General features: G+C 44.6%; 1 protein-coding gene across 1 annotated transcript in view; it reads right to left on the reverse strand.

Annotated features, from left to right (window-relative positions):
- The window catches only part of CDIPT (CDP-diacylglycerol--inositol 3-phosphatidyltransferase), a 108,603-nt gene extending 96,765 nt beyond the window's left edge, over nucleotides 1–11,838 (reverse strand). The window contains exon 1 of the mRNA XM_078652405.1: nucleotides 11,501–11,838. Within this exon, the coding sequence (XP_078508531.1) occupies nucleotides 11,501–11,543 (43 nt within the window). The 5' untranslated portion in view covers nucleotides 11,544–11,838. The remainder of the gene's footprint in view (nucleotides 1–11,500) is intronic.
- Between the last annotated feature and the right edge of the window lie 11,698 nt (nucleotides 11,839–23,536).

Raw genomic sequence — 23,536 nt, forward strand, 5'->3', positions numbered from 1 at the left:
CTTGGGCTATGAGAGGCGCCCCATTGGCCGTTCAGGTGGATTCCCTCGTCATGGGCTTGTTCCTTCCTACGAGTCCTAACCCCCTTGATGCTGTTTTTCCATTATGGTAAGGCACGCACGGCTGCCTGTCATCAACACTGTCTCCCTCTTCCCCTAGGTTCCTGACCTATATGTGCAGGTCCCACTGGAGCAGACTGCGGGGCATCTCACGATCTCCCTTAGGGTAAGATCGTTAATGGTGTGCCCCCTCCATCACGACTTATGTGTTCCTTAGCTGTTCATCACCAAATTAGTTCATGCATGATAAACTATTGTTGTCTCCAATGAGTAGGCACTTACCAATATCAATGCAGATTTCTAATTTGTAAACGGTTATTTTGTATTCTCCATACACGAGTATGTCATTTAAGCGAGTTATGTGTGTGGCCTTACAATTTCACAGAACATACAAACCTTCACTATGTGTTGTTTTGTATTTTCCTTAGGTCACCCGTACTCAGCAGGACTCTTTTGCCTGCCCCTTTTTGACCTCATGGCATAAGGTTGTATGATTATTTATACAATTTTTCACTGTGTAGTACGTCCCACTTAGGTCCTGATGAATTGCCCTCGGGGCATGAAACATGTTGACCAGACCAGGGGGTTGTAGGTATCTTGCACAACACTACCTGTAGCAACTATCTCCCCTCCCACCATTTTAACCAAGGGCGTCAGCCACGCCAATAAAGTTCCTTGTGGACTGACCCACCTTTTTTAAGTTTCATCACATTTCTTACGACTACACCCTTTTTCTTCCCCGCACACCCGCATGCACCATATGGCAGGGATTAAAGATCTCCGTTAAAGAGCCCCTTTATGGGTGCCCGCTGAACATTGCAGCGCCAGTTCAGCGAGGAGCAAACCCATATGATGAAGCATGACATCTAGCTTGCTAGGTGTGTGAGGGTTTTAGTCCCAACTAGGGTATCCCCCTCTTTGGCTTTCTTCTATCTTTCTCTGTACACGCTTCATATTGACATACTCTACCCTCTCTCCACCCCACCTGGGGAACTTTGTACATTACTTTGTGGCTAACGTCTGCCCTAGCCTCCTCTTGATATAGCTTTTGATAAAAATCCTTAAAAGCCCTTCTCATGTCTTCTGGCTCAGTATACTCCTGGTTGCCCACCTGAATTTTCCCTATCATATTTCTACTTATGCCCTGTCTAATCCTTAATGCTAATAACTTGCCAGCCTGCTCCCCCGTTTCGTACATTCTCCCCTTATGTATCTGATAGTCATCCGCACTTCTCTGGGCAGCAGATTTATAGACTTCCGCTTTCAGGGCAAGAATCTTACATAAGCTCTTGTTAGCTTATTTCCCGTCTATAATCTCTCTCACATGTTGTTCCTCCGCCTCTACTAACTGTGCCATCAGCAACTCATGCTCCTTTCGGGCTTTTTTCCTCTGGCTAGCTGAGAAGCTAATTGTCTCCCCTCTCAGCGCTACCTTAAAGGAGTTCCATACACAATTTCGAGAGGCACCATACCTGTTCAAATCAAAGTAACATTGTGCCCAACTCTTTAGGTGGTCCACAAATTTTGGATCAGCTAACAGTCTACTCTCGAACGTCCATCTATAGGGGGGATTAATAGCGTTATCCCTCTCGTAGACTAAAATCAGCGGGCTATGGTCAAAAATTACCTTTGGCATTTTAATGATTCCTATCCTTCCTGCCTCTGATGAAGATATAAGAAAATAATCCAACTTAGTATATTTCTTGGCGTGGCAGGAGAAATAGGTAAAGTCTGGGTTCGATGGTTTCTTATACCCCCAAACATCCTGTAGATTATGTGAGCTAATTAAAGCGGACAAGGCTCTAAAAACCTTGGGTTTCCGTCCAGCATATCTTACACTATTATTACTGTTCATGAAATCGGTGGATATATTAAAATCTCCGCAGACTATCAGGGGATATGGCCAGTTCAATAGCTCTACTTCCAGCTTATCAAATATATCAGGTTTGTCCTGATTGGAGCCGTAAATTGTACACAAAGTTATCCCTATTTTCAGTTCCACAATCGCCCACCTACCCAAGGAATCTGCTAAAAAGCGCTTACAGCCACCCAGGTTAGTTTTAGCCAAAATGACCACCCCACTGACAGAAGATGTCTGCGTAGAGCACGCCAATAACTAGAACCCCTTAATGTTTACCAGGTATCTCTTAGACCAGGGCAGATGCGTTTCCTGAATACATATAATATCCAAATAATTTGATCCTACGAAGTGCCCTAATTTCTGCCTTTTATTCCAATCGTTCAACCCCCCTATATTCAAAGAACAAATCCAAAGTTTCCTCATCGTGCCTTTGTCCTGAAACTCCTGACCAATCCCTAAACAGGGACCACCCAAATACTGACCTTACATACTTCAAATCATTGACAACATTGTACCAGATACATTTTACTTTTTAATTTTTCACCCCCCTCCTGCACCCCCCTCACCCCATGAAGTACCCACCACCACCCCGCTATCACCCACCCTCCCCCCCTTGTGACCACCTCAGAGCGCTCAGACCAAGGTCTGTGCATGTGATGTGCGCAATCCTAGAAGGCAGAGGGTCCCATAAACACAACCAAATCATTAGACCCTAATGCCTGGACAAAGGGAAGCAACGTTTTCCCGAAATACACCCGACTTTTTTTTTTTTTAATGCCCCCCTTCCCCCTGTTCCACACCCAAACAACCCCCCTTGCTATTCCTTCGTAGACCAACAGCATATTGAGTGCTACCACCCCCCTTCCCTCCATACCACCTCCTCACCCGCCCGACCATCACTACGAATTATACAAATTGCTTGTCCAGGGAGTCCAAATACCCTTTTGCCTTAATTTCCGAAGAAAAATACAGAGTGGTTCCCTGGTTGATGATTTTTAGGTGTGCAGGATTTACCAAATATGCTTGAACATTTTTGTCCTGAAACTGTTTCAGCAACTGCCTTAACCTCCAGCGTCTTTCTACCGTTATGTGGCAGAAGTCGGGCCTTACAAAAAATGAGACCCCCCCGCTCGTTCTCCTGGCGTCCGGCCTAGCTTTATCCGAAATAGACTGGTCGCAGAAGGAAGTTCCCGAGAAAGGCCAATATGGCCGGTGGTTTGTCACCCTCCTTCACCTGTGTTCTCTGTTTGAAGGGGATGCAATGTGCTCTTTGGATCTCCGATGCCCAGTTCCAATCGGATAGTTCCAGGTAGGCTGCCAAGAAAAGATTAACTATGTATCTCCTGGTATCGGACCCCTCCAGACCCTCCTGGATCCCCAGGACTCTTAGGTTGTTTTTTCTGAGTCTGTTTTCCGTCTCTTCTAACTTCAATTGGATATCCTTAATCTGGGCATCATGAGCCTCCACCAAGGTTCACCGCATTAGCAGCATCGGCTTCGGTGGCCATCATCCTTTCTTCCAAATTTACCACTCTTTCTTCCATGTTAGAAAAAGCCTTCGAAAGCTTCCTTACTACCCCCTGCATTTTCCTTATCCCTGCCTGAGTTTTTCTACTATCTAGACACGCCTCCTGTGAGCCAAGATAGCCTGATGAATAGACTCTAGAGTGGAGTGAGCGACAGTCTTATGCACCGGGATAGTTTTTACAGATAGCCCTGAAAGTGGGGTATTTGCCGAGTAATCCCATGAGAGATCTTTACTTCCTCTGTTTTCCTTCCCATTTTGCTCCTGCACTTTTTTGGATGTTGAGAGGTGTTCCTCCTCCTCACTTTTCTCTGGGTCTGATTCCAGACTACTGGCCCCCTGCGACGTGCTAAGTATGTCATCCGACCACTCGGCTTCCACGGACACAGAAAAAAAACAGTCACTTGACTCCTTCTCAACTTCACCCCTCCTTATCTCTTCCATCTGCGTTTTATCTTCTAGTACATCATTAGCCTTTTGACTGCCAGCCTGCCTCGCAACCACTTGGATCTCCGAGGTCCTGATGGGATCGGTAATTAGCATATTGCGCAACCTGTCTTCCTTACCACTATTGCCATTACTGCCATTACTGTCTTTGCTACCAAAGCCCATGGGTGGAGCAGTCAAGGGTGCCTTACTCAGTTCCAGATCATTCACAATGTTTTGCTCCTGAGACGCCACACACCCCTTGTTTCCAGTAGTTCCATCATTTCCATTGTTTTCCTCCGCTTCGCGCCCGTTACAAGCCAGCTCTCTCCCTCATTGCAACAATTCCACCACCGTAGGGCTCGTCAGCCTGTTCTTCGCCGCACCACTGCCCAGGGCCCCGCCCTTTCCTCTCCGTGGCGGGTCTGGCAGCCGTAGTCTTTGATTTCTCCCGGGGGAGCTTTCACAGAGGGTGAGAACGCCCTTGCCAGGAGCCTGTTTTTCCGCGGCCGCTGACAGGGCCTCGCTCCGGGCTTTACGAGCGGCTTCTGTCATAGCTGCTTTGGAGGGAACACTGCCCGTCGCATTCTTCGGCGCCATACTGGGATCCTCTCTCGAGATCTGGAACACCAGACGCCGCAGGTAATTCCCCACACACCGTCTCACGAAGGAGGAGACTGTTCCAAGATGCATAGGTCAAAGGAGCTTACGGGAAAACAGCATTCGGTCGGGGGGGTTTGGGGGGGTAAGTAGAAACTTAGCGAGACAGAGCCAAATGGGTCACATAGAAAATGTTCGGACCGCTGCCTGCCTGTGTGCTAACGTCCACCTAAGCCGCCGCCATCTTGCCCCCGAGAGAAGTTCCGGACTGCGCACATCTCGGTGACAAAGACAGTCCTATTTCTACTACCAGTAAAAGCCCCATAATGCGTATATGCAGAATTCTAACGCAACGCTCAGGAAAAGTGATCAGAGCGCCGGCGGGCATTTCTGCACTTAGCGTGATTCTTGTTTCCGGTGTGGTGGCACATATTTAAGGCTCTCCTTATGCCCTGACTGCAGAATTTACGCAGGTTCTGCCTAGAGTCGTTTTTCCAGGCAGCTCCTCCACACTTAATCTGAGACAGACTCTCCTGCCTGGCAAGGGTTTCCACTCTCTCTTAATCCCCCGTGAATCCAATACTTTATCAAGAGAATGACACAGTGGGAGCCTTACAAGGCGGAGGTAGAATACTACCATGATAATGACCAGCTAGAGATGGATTTAGTGGATGCACTAGACTGCAGCATGCAAAAATCAAATAATAAGGCCCTTGTACGTGCACTAGGCCCCTTTTCCTGGCATTTGTGTGGTTATGCACGCCAACAGGGCTGGCAACCTTTGATCCCTCCAGCCAGCAATGAAGCTATCCCTTCAAAAAAAGGGCGAAGCCACGGCTAAGCCCCAAGTAGACGTACATGCAGATGATTTTGAGAAGCTGAGGCGTAAGAGAGACCGAGCATGGTTATAGCCCCCTCGGGAGAGTCCTCACAATCATATAGCTCTTTCTTTGCCGATACCCTGGGATCAGATACTTCTTCACACACTGATGACAGCGATGAGGTTGATAGACCAGGACCTAGTAGAAAGAAACAAGCCCCTGCCAAGACCCCTCGGGTACTCCTATTCGAGCCCACAGAAATCATTCACCCCAGAGCTTCAAAGTGGGCCCCTCCCCTCCAGACTTTGCGGAGTCTGTTCAACCTCACCGCCGACTGAGTTTTGATGAGGTGGTCCATCCTCACCATCACACTGGGTGCCCATGCCCAGACCTTGTGGGTAAGGTCGCGGATACGCCAGATATAGACCATACCATGGTCACATTTATGAAAAAATTGCAAAGGACCCTAATAAGGGCCTTGACAGGTCATGGGATAATATTCATGACAATGCTCTTTGACATGGCTGGGCCTTTGACGAAGATTCCTGAGTTGGCATACTAGGCCAAAGAGTCCAATTATTCAGTGAATACAGATGATCTGGTTGGCTGCACGCAGAAAGCCATTTGCCTGCTAGTGCCACATACACGGAACGCCGTAGATCTATCCTCATGAGGATAGACCCAAAGCTTAATTATTTAGCCACCTTGAAAGCAGGCCCAGTGGCTGATAGTCTTTTGTTCAGGGGTCCTATGCTAAGGAACTTCCCAGATTTTGCTCCACCTACTCAACAATTGAAAAGGCCCAGATGTCACTCAAAAGAGTGTTCCAAAGAGGCCTTTTTGTCAGGGCCGGGCACTATGGAGGACGAGTGTCAGGACCATTCAGCTTCTTCAGAGTTTGGGATTTTTAATCAGTTCACAGAAGTCTGTCCTGTCTCCAGCTCAACAGATGGAATTCCTGGGATTCCAGATAGATCCGGTCTGAACACAATTGATCCTTGCGCTCCAAAAGATTTGCAATATCAAGATCAAATTGAGTTCTGCATTGTGCAGACCAACTGTATCATTGCGTTTGATCCCCAGTATTGAGGGCCTTGTGGCTTCCTCAATCCAGGCCATTTTTCTGGGTCCCCTCCATTACAGAGCCCTTCAGAGATTAAAAATTCAACATTTGAGAAAGAATCTCTTTTACACGTAACAAATCCCCCTTTTGGGTGAAGCCAGGATGGAGATAACATGGTGGCTGGAACGCAGGTAATCCTGCAATGCCCGAGCCATTTTCAGAACCTCCCCAGAAATCGTGATAGTTTTGGATGCCAGCCGTTAGGGTTGGGGGGGGGAGGGGGAGTGCAGTGTCCACTGGAGGTTGGTGGTCAGAGGCAGAGCGCGGAGTCTCCGGTCCAATTGCCTGAACTCCAGGCGGGCACTTTCGCCATCAGGAGTTTTTCTCCTATAAAGGCAGATGGTTGTAGATTACCATTTTGAGTTGATTACTGAGGATGGACAACATCTCAGAGGTCCAATACGTCAACAAGCTAGGGGAGATGATATCCTATCTACTAGCAGACTGCCAAGGATTTATGGCACTTCAGCCTAGATCATCGCATCTTCCTAACAGTAGAATATCTCTCAGGTAAGAAAAACACGATAGTCCACTGGAACTCCCATCATTTACGGGATTTCAGCGACTGGACACTGAATCATTTGGTGTTCCAACAACTGGACAGATTGTTGGGTCCATGCACCTGTTTGCATCACGGCTCAACCGACAGCTTGCACATTTTTTCTGCTGCCGACCAGATCCGGAAGCCCAAGCGGTGGATGCTTTTCTCAAGGACAGTTCCTGCTGATCCCGGAGTCCTGTCGCAAATCAGGCATCAGACATCAGAAATCATTCTTGTGACCCCTTATTAGAGGGCTCAACCTAGATTCCTGATAGCTCTAACTCTAGCGATTGCTCCTCCAGTTCAGCTCCCACTTCGACTGGATCTCCTCTTGGATGCGGAGGGACGTCCTCATCCGTTGGTCCTATCAGGTCAACTCAAGTTGATGGCTTGGATGGTTTCAGGGCAAGATAGTATACCCCAAGCATTTTGCAACAAGCTGCAGCTTTCATCAGACAGGCCTGAGCAAATAGCACCCACAAACTTTATTCCTCAGCTTGAAGGAGATGGTGTGCTTGGTGCAACGCACAGGCTGTTGATCCCGTGGAGGTAGAGTGTTGTATGATAATACATTTTCTTTCAGAAATAGCATCTCCTGGTTTAGCATACAGTATGGTGAATAACTTCAGGTCTGCGATTTCCGCAGGGCATCTTCCAATAGAAAGTAAATCAGTAGGTGAGCATTCTTTAGTCTACAAATTAATGAGTGGCATTTGTAAGCTCAACCCTCCAGGACCGAGGTATGTGTCCATTTGGGGTGTGAATGTTGTCCTTAAATTCCTAGAGTAATGGCCGGCAAACAGGTATTTGTCTCGCAAACAGCTATCGGTCAAGCTTACCATATTATTATGCCTAATTTCAAGTAAGAGGGTCTAAGATGTGCCTGCTCTGGGTTTGGCAGGCAGAGTTTTTTCTCCAGTAGGTGTTACATTCTCTATTACTCGTCAGACCAAATCTAATTCCAGGTTGATAACTTACCAGAGATTTCCAGATAATGCTCAGTTATGTGTGGATAAATGTTTAAAAGATGATGAGGTGTCACCTTATGATGTGAGACAGGAAGCTGGAGAGCAACTACTCATTGGATTACAAAAGCCTTTCTGACCAGTGTCTTCAGCTACATTAGCCAGTTTGATGAGATGGTTGCTGGCAGAAGCAGGTACTGATATATCTGCCTTTGGTGCTCATTCCGCCAAAGTAGCCATGGCATCCAAGTCGTATGCTTAGGGTTCTTGCACAGAGGACATTATGGAGTGTTGCATACTGGTCTTCAGAGTCTACATTTAAGAAATATTTCTATAAACCTATTGTAGATGTGGCATCTGTGGTGGTAACGCAGATTTGAACTAGCATTATCTTAGCCTCTGTTCCTGAGATAGATTGACATTTTTTATGTGTCAAGATTTTCAATTCTATTAAGGACACAGAAGCGAGGATTATCCCACCCATTAGATGCATTTTCATTGTGGTGCATTGGAACACTTTTGAAAAATGTCATAAAATTGTGTGGATGTAAAATTGTGCTGTTTCTTCTTCTCCCACCTGATAATTGTTGGCAATATTCTGTAGTACAGTTTCCTGGTGCCAGACTTTACGTTGGTTACTTTCTATTCCAGGAAATGACCAGAAGATCAGTTGAGATGTTCTCCCTGATCTGGTGGGCTACATTTCCCTTAGAGGATTTGTGTATGACTTGTTGCTTTGCTACATTTTTGTAGGCCCAATTCGGAGTTCTATCTTGGGCCCTGGTTTGTTGTCGGACATCCCTTTTGGATCACCTGAAAGCTTTGAGGACACTTTCGGACTGATTGGAAGTTTGGTGACTATTACCCTGTCTCACGCTTGGAATATTCTGTACTTATGGTTTTATCTCACAAAGAAAGAGGACCCAAGATGGTGGCTTCTAGACTTATATGGGTGGCTAGCATATTATTGGAGCATGTGATATGGGAGGTACAGGGAACCATGAGTAATGTGGTTTTGTTTTAATTTACTGTGATTGGCTGCTGAAAATTTAGTAGTAAAGAAAGGAAAAGCATAATCCTCGCATCCATGTCTTTAATAGAATTTAAACAATTTTTTGCATAAGCTAGAAAAAAAATGTCATTATCTGCAAGTAAAAAAAAGACAACAAATCCCACTTACATATGGCTGCTGTGTGCCTCGATCCCATTAACCATTCCTGGCTATTTAGCTAAGAGCATATTGCATTCTGGGACTTGTTGTGGTTGTGTTTTGTACAATCTTTATCACCAGTTATAATGTTTAACGATTATTTTTCAAACATAAATTGTTGAAAAACAATCTGTGATCCACAATTGGGCACATCTACTTGAAGACCCCGCTGATGAGGTCTGAAGCAAAAATCCTATGCAGGATTGAAGTCTTAAATCAAGGCACTGATTATTACATGGAAAACAATGGTTTGGGACTTTTATAAACTGCTAAACTTCATGTTGATTCTTTGGTTTTCCAAGTATTGAGAAGTTACCGTAACCTTTTAGCTCAGTGTTATTTAAGCAGTCGTGCTACCATTGCTACTACCTGGATCCGAGGTAGGTCAGGACAAATTTAAAATATCATAGTTCCATCACGGAAAACAATTCCAGACTCAGCTGATCATATGCAGTGTTTTATATACAATTGACAGTACTCCTAATTAGGAGACTGGTCTGCAATGACAGCCAAATCGTGTTTCGCCCCCTTACATGGCCATCCGGCCTGGGGCTTCCTCAGGGCGTTAGATTTGTATAAGGACCAAAATTGTCCACGCAATCCGATATCCTAGCAATAGATCTCTAGATCATAGGCATCAATGCCTTTGAGCAACGGGTCTCAGCAGTCGGCATCTGCTTTTGGTCCTTATACAAATCTAACCCCCTGAGGAAGCCCCAGGCCAGATGGCCATGTAAGGGGGCGAAACACGTGTTGGCTGTCATTGCTGACCATTCTCCTAAATAGGAGTTCTGTCAATTGTATATAAAACACTGGATATGATCAGCTGAGTCTGGAAATGTTTTCCGTGATGGAACTATGATATTTAAAATTTGTCCTGACCTACCTCGGATCCTTCTTCTTCACTAGTGGGATGGGGGTGACCCACTGTCAAGGACAAATACCTCATGAACTTTAAACTCAAAAATACGGCCAGTAAGGGATTGGGACCACTTTATCCCCCTTCTCACTTTGAAACCCCTGCTAGCCTCCTCTAAAATGTTTAAATACTAGGTTCAGAGTGAGCCCAGCCTTAGTGTTACACCTGTTCAACATGTTGGGAGGTGTAAAACAATGGACCGTGGACCAAAAACAAACACTTGCTGCACCAATCACAATAAATCACCAACAAAATCAGAGTTTTAAAATATCTTGTGTGCAGACTTCCAAAGGTGCTCCCTGTTCATTAGCACCCTTTATCCAAAGGGGAAAATTAAACAAACACAAAATCAGCGCTGAACCACTATAGAACAAACATACCATATGAATAGTTATGGCTCAATGAAGCGCGAAGTATGAAATGTATCTTCTTTATTCTTTCTTATTGACACAAGCAAGAGCCAAGCTTTTAGCTCGGTATTATTTAAGCAGGCGTGCTACCCTTGCTACCTGCCAACCTCCTCTAAAATGTTTAAATACTAGGTGCCGAGTGAGGCCAGGCTTAGTGTTACACCTGTTCAACAGGTTGAGAAGTGTCCCTGCCTGTGGTCTCACTCATCAAAACAAATTGCAAGCATATTTTTTAAAATGTTCCACTTGAAACCTCCCTGGAAAACCCTTTTAAAGGGGTAGACTTGCACAGTGTACGAAATACTTAATTGCTCACTCACACCTCTGGCCTTATTGAGAAGCGGCGCAAAGGGGAAAATGTGTATGCTGATTTCTAGACGCGCATAAGGGCATACTCAGTTATTGCGCGTTAAGTCACACAGCCAGCTAAAAGCTGGTAAGAAAAACGAGACACAAAATAAACACAATATCGTGCACAAAACTGGCCTTCTCCAATTATTTCCGAAAATTGAGAATCCCGTGTTAAAACCAGACACAAACAAACCTGCATAACAGGTTTAATTAATCCAGAATTAACCAAAGTAGAAACTGGGGTCCTGAGATTTGCCTACAGAAAATATGGAAACCTTATGCCCACCGCACAATCAGATTGCCTCGACTGGGACTGCCAATACGTTAAAGATGTACAGAGAAGTTAAGTATTGAAGGGTTTCACATGGAAATTAATTTAATTGCTTCCGGGGGCATTACAGATCGGCCTTAGTGGAAACGTGTGGGTTCAGTGGGATACTGCTGACTCTCAGAGAGACGTTACAAATGGACACAGAAAGGATATTACTGGTGTCAAGGGAGGGCATCACTGCTGGGCTGTAGAGAACGAATGATAGGTTCAAGTGGTCATTATTTGTGGTTTCATGGTCACGGTGACATTACCGTTGAGCTCTTGGGAACCTTACTGAAGAACACAAGAATAACAATACTGATGCTGAGCGTACACTTTTTCAAAACCCAAACAAAATAATAGGTACCGTTAACTTCTCACCTATCAAATTTGGCACAAAAAGGAAGATGTTTTCCTCCTCCATGGTTGCAGATGTTACAAACTGCTATCCCTTTAAGAGAACACCTTCTGACGACACAGGAAGAATTACGTCAAAATGGAGCGTACCAATTCAGACACAAACCAGGGAGGGGGGTTATTTTATAACTCCTTGTCGCACGTACGCGTAGTAGATTTAACGGTAAATTAATGGCGACATCTGCTGGTAGACAGGTGTCAGGTGACAACAGGGCGAGCCGCGGCGTGGTTTTACCGCAGAGAACAAGTACAGCGCTAACTCCTGGACAAGAGAATATCTGTACTTCGGCTGTACGTCAGAAGTGACTTCACTTGGACGGAAACAGCAGCAAGCAGCTGAACGGCATATGTCGCCATCTTGGAAAGTCTGCCTTCGTTCTTTAGTGTAGTTCTGTGAGAATATATGCAGCTCAGTTTTATTGTTACTGTTTTATTAGACTCAGTTTACCAAATAATTCTAATTAGCTGAAAAGAGTTCGTTCAGGTCTTTTGATTATATATCTGCCTTTTTTTTACATTATTGTTTCACTTTTTCTCTCCTACGTGCACCTACTGACGGTATTCTTTTCTAGTTCTCTGTAAAATCATTCTTTTCTTCTATCAAACAATTCATTCTAACAAATACTCCGAAGTAACGTGCTGATAAATCGTTATCGGTGAGGATGGGGTAATTTTGTGAGCGTCAATTGAGGAAGAATGAAAGAAACATCTACTAGGTTTCAAGAAGGCAAGTTTCATTTCTATTAAGAGATGGAGGCGAGGATTATGCATTTCTTTCTTCATTTTATTATATAGCAGTTACTGTCAAACAACGTCTTTAATTAAAAAAATAGACTTTGAACTTCATCCTCCACAACCATTTTTGCATGAGTTTATTTATTTATTTAATGCGATTTTATATAGCGCGAGCATTACCCGAAGGTGTCAGAGCGCATTACAAAAGAACCACAGTCCAGCCAAGTATCACGCATGCGGTGTGACACTAACGCATTTCAGTGCGGTATTCCGCATTACCGCACTGAAATGCATTGTCACGCATATGCTGTGTAGTGGCTGTCATCAAAAGCATGGTATAAAACAGACTTAATAAAACAGTGTCTTGCCCGTGACTTTCGCGCACTGCTAGAGCAGGCTTGAGGTTCCGAGCTGAGCTAACGCTGCTGGCAGCCTCACTCAACTGTTACAATGTAATGTATCATGGTGCTTCCAATCCCGCGACGCGGCTCTCACTATCTGTCAGCGCCTGACGTCATCGCGTGGGATGTCACTTCCTGGAGCGCGGGGAGTTTAGGGAGCTTAACTAAAAAAGGCGGCCGGGCTGGCTAGTAAGTTTATGGCCGGAGGGTGGGCTGCCTATAATCATGGCCGGAGGAGCGCAGGATAATTCGGAACATTTAGCCGCTAGCAATTTCAGCCCTCGCAGACCTCCTTACGGCACCCTGGCAGCTTGGCCAGTGTACACCATGTACTCACCTCACTGTTTTCCCGAAAGTTCCCCGACCCCCGGTGAAACTTTTTTTCCGCGCGATTGCCACCTCAGGAGTATTACCAGGCTTGCTTCATCCTAACATCCACTAATAACGTGGCCGTAGCGCTACAAATAACCGTGGCCTGAGCGCTACAAATCACGGCCGGAGCGAAGTACAGTAATGATGGCACCCGGCTGTGACTCTCGCAGCGCTTCCTGCAGCAGCTCGCACAGGCCTGGGTCTGTGCTATCAGCTGCTGCTATTTTACTTCCACCAATCTGCTGCGTGTCCAGGGGACTCTTGAGGAGGCATTTGACATGCATACCTGGAGGATGGTAAGATTATTTTTTTCACAGATACGTGGATAGTGAGATGTGCTAACCTCGAGCTTTACGAGGGAAAGATTGGTGTTTTCCCTGGATAGAAGTCCCAAGTACAGTGACTGTTTCTTAACTTCGTTAAAATCAAGGTCTGTGTTATATTTTATTAGCTCTTCTGCTTTTGCATTTACAATCATGTAGCACTGGAAATCGTACCTGCATTAGAATCGTTTAGCAATATAATTTGAAAGGTAATTCTTGGTAAATACATGCACAAAAAACTATTTAAAACAGTGCACATCATATTTTATCACCATCCCAGCAACAGTCCACAGACCTACTGAACTCCCTGTCTCTGGAATGCTGCTCTCATTGATTCTCTCTCTGTGATTGACGGTCTGCCTGACAGCTCTTACCTGTTTATGTGCTATAGTACATATATGATAGGTTTCCCTCAGCCTCATTGCTTGACTTTGCTTGTGAGAAAGTGTCACTCCTAGTCCTTGAAATGTCACTCATAATTGCACCCAAATTATGGAAATGTCACACGTGCCAATCTGGAACCTTGGCAGCTATGGAACCAGTTGCGTTACATAAGGACTTTGGATTACATGAGTTACATAAGAGATACAAACAGAACAAATTGCAAATGTACAAGTTGTAAAGTCACTCAAGGAAGAGGTATAAACTTTAAAAACACATAGGAATGGTAGTAAGTACTAAGGTCTACTACCATACATGCCAACATTTCAGAAGAGCAAAGTGGGAGATTAAAAAAAAAAAAATCGGCAGCCAAAGCGGTACAAAAGGGGGTGGTGATGGACGGAGCATCAGAAACAATCAAACACTCACACCCAGTCAAAAGATCTGGGTTTGATCCATCACCGTTCTTTAGCCCACTCTGCCACCCCAGTTCAGACATGGCTATATGCAAATCAGTCTGACCCTGTGCCTCATGGGAAAGGTCCAGCCCGAACTGCCAAGCCATGCCTTCCCTGGACCGGAAACTGACATGTATTGGCTTTAGAAGTGTGCTGCTGCAGGATCGGACATTTGAAACGCAAATGCATGTTTTTTTTCTTACCTTTCAGAAGCATGGCGCGTAATGGCAGACAGAGAGAGGGTGATGCAAGGGTTGTGCACTGGCCTGGCAGGTTGCTGGCATTGCATGCACCCCCGCCCTCTCAGCCCCCTGTGTGGCAGCCCGGGCTGAAACAACTTCCCAGGCACACACACAGCCGCCCCCCCTATACTTCACAGGTCAATTCAAATAACTTTATTTCGATTCCACAAGGAAATCATAAAAAGTATACATCAATATAAAAACACAAGCTACAATAAAAAAAACATGGTACATATTTACATAATGCTGATTTTCATAAACATTTACTGTCAGTGTCTAATAACAAGAGCTGATCTTAATAAGGGTAGGGGAGTTGATAGTACCCCTATCTAGCAGATGTTTGTGTATAGTTATTAGTCTTGGTAGGGGGGGATATATTGGGTAATCTGGTAAAAGTCATACAGATCCCAAACGGAGATGGAGCCGTCATTTTCATGGGGCTGGGAGGATCGTAAATATGGGACTGTGTGCCTGTCCCTAAATTTAACTAGGACTAGGTCCCCTGGAATTTCTTTAGGTGATGACCCTAACCAGCCCACTCTTCTAACGCACAGAATGCCACCGTCTTTGGTGGGTGGGAGGGGTCTATTTTTTGATAACCAACACAGGACCTTGGACAATAGGTCCTGATGTCTTTCAGGTTTCCCGGGGATAGGTGCAGGTACTCCTGCAAGAACAAGCACAAAAGGGGCGGCTTCGGGGGGCAAATCTATGCGAGCTACTCTGTTGGATTCTGCTCTAATCGCAGAGTATTTAGATAAAGCAGGTTTACGGGCAAATTTGGTGGCGGTTGGAGGTTGTCTCTTGGGAGGTTGTCTATCGGTAGGGACATTTTTTGTGATATTGAGCACAGGTGTATGGGTGGTTTTGGTAACAGTATGAAGTAGGCAGTTGAGAGATTGATTTACAGTTGGGACAGTTTTTGTAATGTAAGGCACTTTGGGAACAGTAGGGAGAGTAGAACAGTTAGATCTAGCAGACTTTGCCGGAGGGCAAGAATTGGTTTTGATAATAGTCTCTAGGCTTGTCAGCCTATCCCCTAGGATATTGATTTGGTCGAGCAGGGGTGCTATTACAGATCTTAACATCAATTCAAACTGGGGCAATAGTTGGAATTGGGTGGATGCTACTTCGTCTTCTAGAGTTTCGGTCTGCATCTTGAGTAAGATAGGATTTATGGCAAGCGTTGATGGAATCCCGTCCTGCTTCCTTTTCGCACTTTGGCCTTGTGACAGTCCACTAACTTGGCTGCTATCCTCCTTGGGTGATCGAGGTGGATCGCAAGGTCCATCTGCGCGAGGGTCGATAGTAAAGCCTGTTACAGGGGAAGGAGCCATAACAGGAAGAAAATTGGTCCCGCACAGAGCATTTAGTTCCTCCCAATAAGACATTTTTACCGGACTGAGATGGATTTGTGGGAGGGTTTGGGTTGGATCTAGGGGTTGGCGGCAATCATCGGTATCTTTTTCACTGATGGTGATAAGGGTACTATGGCTCTGGGTGTACGTGTCCATTTTCTGACCCGAGCAACATTTTTGAGTAAAAATTGGATAAGCCCCCTTAGATGTCATGATTTATGTAATATGACTTATGTTGGTAAAACAGAAAGTCCATAAGTCGTCTACAAATGTGAATAGGCACTGTACCTTCTCTTGTAGGGATGCCAAGAGGTGTGGCCCGTCCCCGTCCTCCTCGTGCCGCTGAGGGCCGTAGAGGGCCCTCCCTTTGCCCGGGCTTAGCCCCGGGCGCTCCCGCGCGGTACCGCGCGGCGGTCTCCCCAAACAGTTAAGTAGAGTTAGGGCGGGGGGCGTGACCGGCAGGGAGAGCGGCCTCAGCTGTTACGAGCAGGGACTCCTGGTCAATTGAGTCCCTGCCAAGCTGCTCGCAGCCCTGCCGGTGCAAAGAGACACAGTTCCACACAGTCTCAAAGAGCCTCACAGAGGGAGGGGACGAAGCGGGACCCGCGCAGCGGGTCCGGCAAGGAGTCGGCTTTTTTCCAAGGTCCCACGAAGTCCCACGGAGATAAGCGGCAACAGATAGGGGCCTCAAAACAGTCCGTAGGGCGCTCCCCTCAGCAGAGTTTCCCGCAGGCAAAAGAAGCTGGGCAGATTTTATCAGGGCGGGGGGCGTGACCGGCAGGGAGAGCGGCCTCAGCTGTTACGAGCAGGGACTCCTGGTCAATTGAGTCCCTGCCAAGCTGCTCGCAGCCCTGCCGGTGCAAAGAGACACAGTTCCACACAGTCTCAAAGAGCCCCACAGAGGGAGGGGACGAAGCGAGACCCGCGCAGCGGGTCCGGCAAGGAGTCGGCTTTTTTCCAAGGTCCCACGAAGTCCCACGGAGATAAGCGGCAACAGATAGGGGCCTCAACACAGTCCGTAGGGCGCTCCCCTCAGCAGAGTTTCCCCGCAGGCAAAAGAAGCTGGGCAGATTTTATCAGGGCGGGGGGCGTGACCGGCAGGGAGAGCGGCCTCAGCTGTTACGAGCAGGGACTCCTGGTCAATTGAGTCCCTGCCAAGCTGCTCGCAGCCCTGCCGGTGCAAAGAGACACAGTTCCACACAGTCTCAAAGAGCCCCACAGAGGGAGGGGACGAAGCAGGACCCGCGCAGCGGGTCCGGCAAGGAGTCGGCTTTTTTCCAAGGTCCCACGAAGTCCCACGGAGATAAGCGGCAACAGATAGGGGCCTCAACACAGTCCGTAGGGCGCTCCCCTCAGCAGAGTTTCCCCACAGGTCTTTAAAAGACAATTCCCTTGCTAATGACGCTTTGTTGGTTTTTCACCTCTTCTAGAGCCCCTGCACGTTACCCAATAAATATCAAGCCCTGTGAGCTGAAACCAATCGGGGTTTTGCTTGCAGGAATCGGGAGGCGGGAGACTAGCCCTGAAATCGGTAGTCTCACGCCAGAATCAGGTGGCTTGGCATGTCTGTACTACATATAGTAGTGGTTACAGTTCTATGTATGCAAATAGTAAATTCACTATTACATAGGAACATAAAAAAAACATTACACAGTTTCATGCCACAAGATAGGTGGCGTGAAGAGCGGGGTAGCGGGGGAAGGGTGAAAAAAGAAACTTAAAGGGAAACCAAAAGTTGGAGTTAATGTCAGCAAAACCGGTTGGAGACCTGCAAACAAAAAGGCCAAAGTCGGGTTCATATTTTGCAATAAAATCATTTTGGACAAGGAAAGGGTTAGGGGGGGTACAAGGCGCCATCCAGGGTCACGCATTGTCCAGTAAGTCCATTTACGTCAGGAGGAAGGCTGGAGAATGCCGGTCAGTCCCCGGTCCCTACGGGCAAAGACACTCGAGCCCCAGAGCAGCATTGCCTCCGCTCAACATGCCATGCTGGAAGGAGAGATCTGCTCAGAAGCCGGTCAGCAGCCCCGGATAACAGGGGAGCAAGGCGTCCGCGGGGTCAGGAGTGCGGGCCCACAAGCAAGCGCATAGGATGAAAAGCAACTTTGATTGCTCCGGGCAGCAGCACAGCAGCACCCACGCTGGACAATTCTCCGCTGATCGGAATGCTAAACGTGAAGCCAGGGGACTGCGAGCCCGGAAGACAGGCGACGGCCAGAGGGCATAGTTCCCAGCCCATCTCAACAGCCACCAGGGCAGCTCAGCTAGGCATCGGCCGCGTTGAAATGGATCTGCGATCGAGGGAGACCCCGCCAAACATCAGAAGAGCACCAGGCATCAGCTGCACAGAAATTGGCATCGCCGTATGCCGAACCTCGGATGTCAGATGGAGGGCTGGGAGGACGGTGCCAAAGCGGCCAGTCCGGCTGGGTATAAAGTTCGTCAAAAGTTGCAGAGGCCGGTTTCGAATTCGATCTGGTGAGTAAGAAGATCGAGGGATCGCCATCCAAGGAAATCCAGGTGCGTTTGTATATGGTCAAGGAGGGGAGTGGATTTGAGAGGATTTAGCCAAAAAGGCAGTCCATAGAAAGATAGATACATATATATCTCCACAGACAGTTGACCTTTAGTCATAAAACAACACGCTGAGGCCCATACTTGCTTCTTAGTGAAATCCGGCACAATCACCCGACTTGTTCACAAGCAGCGGACGCTGCGAAACGCGTCGGGTGATTGTGCCGGAATAAAATTTCACTAAGGAGCAAGCATGGGCCTCAGCGTGTTATTTTGTGACTAAAGGACAACTGTCAGTGGATTGATTGGGGCTTGGCGAACCCCGCTGTGGCCCTCCGTGTTCAAGTAGGCGCTGGTCGTTTCTTCGCCGAATGGGTTTGGATATTATATATATATATATATATATATATATCTTGAAGACTCCATGGCACAGCGGCTTTGTAGTTTCAACAAAAATATGGAGCACGGACCACAGATGAGTGCGCAGAATCTAGTTTATTATCTCCAAACTCTGTCGGCCATTACGCGTTTTGGCTAGAGGGAGCCTTGATCACATGACACGTTAGTCATCCGACTGGTTTTATACCATTTTAAAAAACATGTTTTCCCAAAACAGTGTTAAAGTGACAGTGCATTTTGTAAGCAATCACCAATTTGTAATACAAAAATAGTGCAATACATCAATCTGGTTAAGTTTTTTGGTTACATGCTATGTACAATGTATGCAGTCATTAGACATTCATTCTTTGTCTAAATCGTGGTTTGAATACCTCAATGATTTGTTCAGTGACTGCATACCTTGGTAGTAACACTTTGAATTTTCAGTGTGTTTCTACTTGTGCAAAAAATGTTTTTTCACATCCCTTCCATGTTTTGAGGTAAAAACAACGATTTTAAAATCCATTAAAATCTGATGGATAGGATGCCATGTCAGTAATCACGGTATGAGTACCAGAATTTCATTTGGCCTTCTTGATTCTCAGTCAAGTGTTTTGTACAAAACAGATGCTGTAAAATATAGTGCAATATGGGTTTATACAAATAAATAGACCTTAAAATACCATAAAATCTATTGGGGAGAATTGAAATAGAATCTGTGCAAAACCTGGTTTAAATACCCATACATCCACTTGGAATTGAATAAAATAACTCCTTTAGGATATCTTGCAGATTGATGTTCAATAAATAAATAAATATGTAAACATACCAAATAGATCATTGCTAGACATCAAGGTGTTTTTCTAAAATGTTGCCGTCTAAAAATCATTCTATAAAATACCAATCAACATAAATATTAATTCATCTCATCCGTTATATGTAAAGTTATATTGCTGATACTGGGTCACTTGCTCTTGCTTTTGCATATTAAAGTATAGCTGTATCTCTTAACCTTTTTAGTTGGTCCCAAGTGCTAGTGCAATAACCCCTACTTAATCGACAAAAGCCTCTGTCGTTAGTAGTGTGAATTAAAGTGAGATCAAATTTATAAAAAAGGGATTTAAAAACAAGATAAAAGCCTTTATCTTGAAATGGACTCTTCAATTTGACTGTGAGGTAAATGATACATTGTATTGTTAAACATTGCAATACCCATCTAATAGAACTTGTGATGTTATCATCAATTTAAATACAACATGCATGGTATTATGTATTCAGGAACCCAGGTAAAACATTCCAGATAAAAACAAGGATATGTGAGTGAATAAATACATGAGTATATAAAATCAGAGCAGACTAAAAAGTACTATAAAGATAATGTGTTTGTATGTTTCGTTGTTTTTACAAGCATGTGTACAAATCTTCAGTAACATTAAGCCCGTTGGGGCTCTTGGAATCCAGTTCTAAAATATATCTGGTTTCCAATTTGCTTAGGGTTCTCTCTCTGTTGCCCCCTCTTTTGTTAAAAGGTACACAGTCAATTATATAGTACTTCAAATGTTTCGGGTCCGCTTGATGGAATTCATTAAAGTGTCAGGCGACGGGGTACACCTAGTCTTGGTTCTTAATAGCTCTGATATGTTGTAAAATCCTCTTATTCCCCTGCAGCTTGGTACTTCCCACATACCGAAGCCCACAGGGGCACTCGAGGATATACACAACAAACTCAGTTTTGCACGACAGAGACTTATTGATCTTATGGTCACCACCCCAAAATGCAGTTTTAAAGGTAGTGGTATTATTGCCATGCTTACAGGCTTTACAGGTTTTACATCTGTAGAAACCTTTTCTTTGGCTTAACCAGTTCCCCTTAGGTTGATCTACCGGATTTTTCCCACCAACCTGTCTTTCATATTGGGGGCCCGTCTGTTGGTGATCGAGAGTCTCGGTGTAATGTGTGACCCAGTACCGGATCATTTTTGACCAAAGGCCAATTTCTTTGGATGATACGATTAATTTCTTTGTGTTGTTTGCTGTACCCCACAATCATTCTGAATTAATTGCTGGATTGATCTGTGGTTTCTACTGATTGTACAACAGCATCAGTAATGGTGTCAGGACCTAACCCTGGTGTTATTAGTTTTAACAATTTATCTCAGTTGGCTGCATTGCTTTTAGAAATGGCAGCGTCAATGCATTTTGCAGTGTACCCTCGTTCAAGAAACCTGTGTTTGCTTTCTAGTTGGGCTCTTTGCAATTCAATGTCAGTACTACAGATACACTTTAATCATATCATTTCCCCATACGGGATGCTCTGGATGAGGTGTTTTGGATGTAGACTGGTTGCATGTAGGACTGAATGTACAGCGGTTGGTTTCCTGTGTATTTTGGTTTCAATCATACCCCTCTCTATATATACCTCCACATCTAGAAAGAGAACCCTCTCTGCACTGATGTCTGAAGTGAACTGCAAATTGATATCATTGTGGTTTAATTCATCAATAAATGATATGGCTTCTGTTTCCGAACCATTCCAAATTACAAACAGATCATCTATATACCTCCACCAACATTTCACATTTTGACTGAGGGTATTAGCGTACTTTCTATGTAGGACCAGTTCCTCCCACCAGCACATGTGGAGACAGGCATAGCTGGGGGAGAAACTGGCCCCCATAGCGACCCCCCGCAACTGTTGGTATAAAACATGTTGGAATAAAAAGATGTTATTGTGAAGGCAGAAATAAATCATATCAATAATCATTTTGTTGTGATTTAAAGGTGCAATAGGTCTTTGTCCCAGATAGTATTCGACTGCCCTCAGACCGTCCTTGTGGCTGATGCTCGTATAAAGAGCGGTTATGTCCATTGTTATCAATAGATAATCACTTGGCCACTCAAAGTTGTCTATCTTGGCTAGCTTAGTTATAAAATCACTATTACAAGTATACAGTTTTCGATACAGTCATTCATACAATCACTGAGTATGTATACTTATTTATAAACAACAACTATTTATACTTTGTTGGATATGTATCATTGAGAAATATATTTGCTCATCACCACACCCATAAAGAGATTCACTCACCCAAACAAGTGTTTCCATGTGCAATCTTAACCTCATATACCTACTAAATCATCTTTTTACACATCTTTGGACAGGTACACATCTCCCACCCAACCACACACACATTCACTATCCCATACAAATACTCACTTAACTAATTAATAACTAATATAGACTTTCACATAGCTAGTAACCAACTTGTGTAGTAGTTTACACAAGAGATAGAGTGATACAGGTATTCGCACAGTTTAGTCAGTATCCCATATATTTAGTGAGACACTTTAAATTAGTCACTTAGGCAGTCAATCACAGTGCTACTAAATCCTCCATCCAGACACTTATACATTCACTCAGTCTTCAATGCAGATTGCTATATATATAATACTTATTTAAATATCGAACCAAACCACATTCACTGGATGATGTCATCAGTGATGTAATCAGTGATGTCATTTGAGATGTCATCAGTGATGTCACTGACCATGTCATGAATGATGTAATATGTGACATCATCAGCAGTGGATTGCGGGCGCGAGAGTTATACTTAGTACAACTAACTATAACGGAGGAATTTCAATGGTTTTGTACGAGTGAAATGTCCAGGTAACTATAACACCCCCAAAACCTATAGTTTTTTCAGTCAAAAAAAAAAATATATATATAAATATTTTTTTTTCACTGAAAAAAGCCATAGGTTTCAGGGAGGTTATAGTTAGTTGGACATTTCACTCGTACAAAACCTGAGAAATTCGTCCTTTATAGTTAGTTGAGCTAACTATAGCTTATTCCCCCGCAATGCACTGCTGAGGACGTAACATATTACATCATACATGACATGGTCAGTGACATCACTTTTGACATCTCAAATGACATCAATGATGACATCATCCAATGAACATGTGTTTATGTAAAGTTTATATATTATATATATATATATATATATATATATATATATATATATATATATATATATACATATATATATATATATATATATATATATATATACATATATATATATATATATATACAAGAAAGAAGTGACTCGAACAGATACATTCACCAAAGAACAAAAATATATTTCCACTACACGTTTCAGCTTCCGCCTTCCTCAGGTAGTTTCAAGATGGTAAGCTCAGTGGCTGCACAGATGACACAGCTGAATTTTCAAAAAGCATCATGAGTGAAGATTCCATTTGGAATGTGGAATCAATGCAGTCCTGAGAGTTCTTGAGATATGCAGTAATCAGGATGTATTGTCAGTAATGTTCAGTCCATCTGGATGCAATGATTTTAAACGGTACGTCCAGAAGTTTTCCCTGGAGTCCAGTAGTTCTTCATTTGAGACATGTTCCACGGGGAAAATCTTCAAATCTGATAGTGAATGATCCACAAGGTTAAAATGATTGGCTACAGGCTGGTCAATTTTCTTATTAATTATTGCTGATTTGTGGTTCCTGAATCGTGTGCGGAGGTCATTCATTGTTTGGCCTACATATTGTTTTTTACAGCTTTGTCGTTGGCACTGAATCACATAAATAATGCATGTTGAGCGACCTGTAAGATGCTGCCTTATTGCATAGGTTCTTCTGGTAACATAACTAGTAACTGATGATGTTTGTAAAAGGTATTCACACGTGATGCACCTTTTAGAGTCACAGCAATGAACCCCTGCATTTGTTACAGCTTGCTTGAGTTCAGCTCTCACAATAAGAGATCGTAAATTTGGAGCTCTGCGGTAAGCAATGACTGGTGGTTTTGGAAAAACCTT

Source organism: Lissotriton helveticus, chromosome 7 (assembly GCF_964261635.1).
Source record: "Lissotriton helveticus chromosome 7, aLisHel1.1, whole genome shotgun sequence".
Taxonomy (NCBI): domain Eukaryota; kingdom Metazoa; phylum Chordata; class Amphibia; order Caudata; family Salamandridae; genus Lissotriton; species Lissotriton helveticus.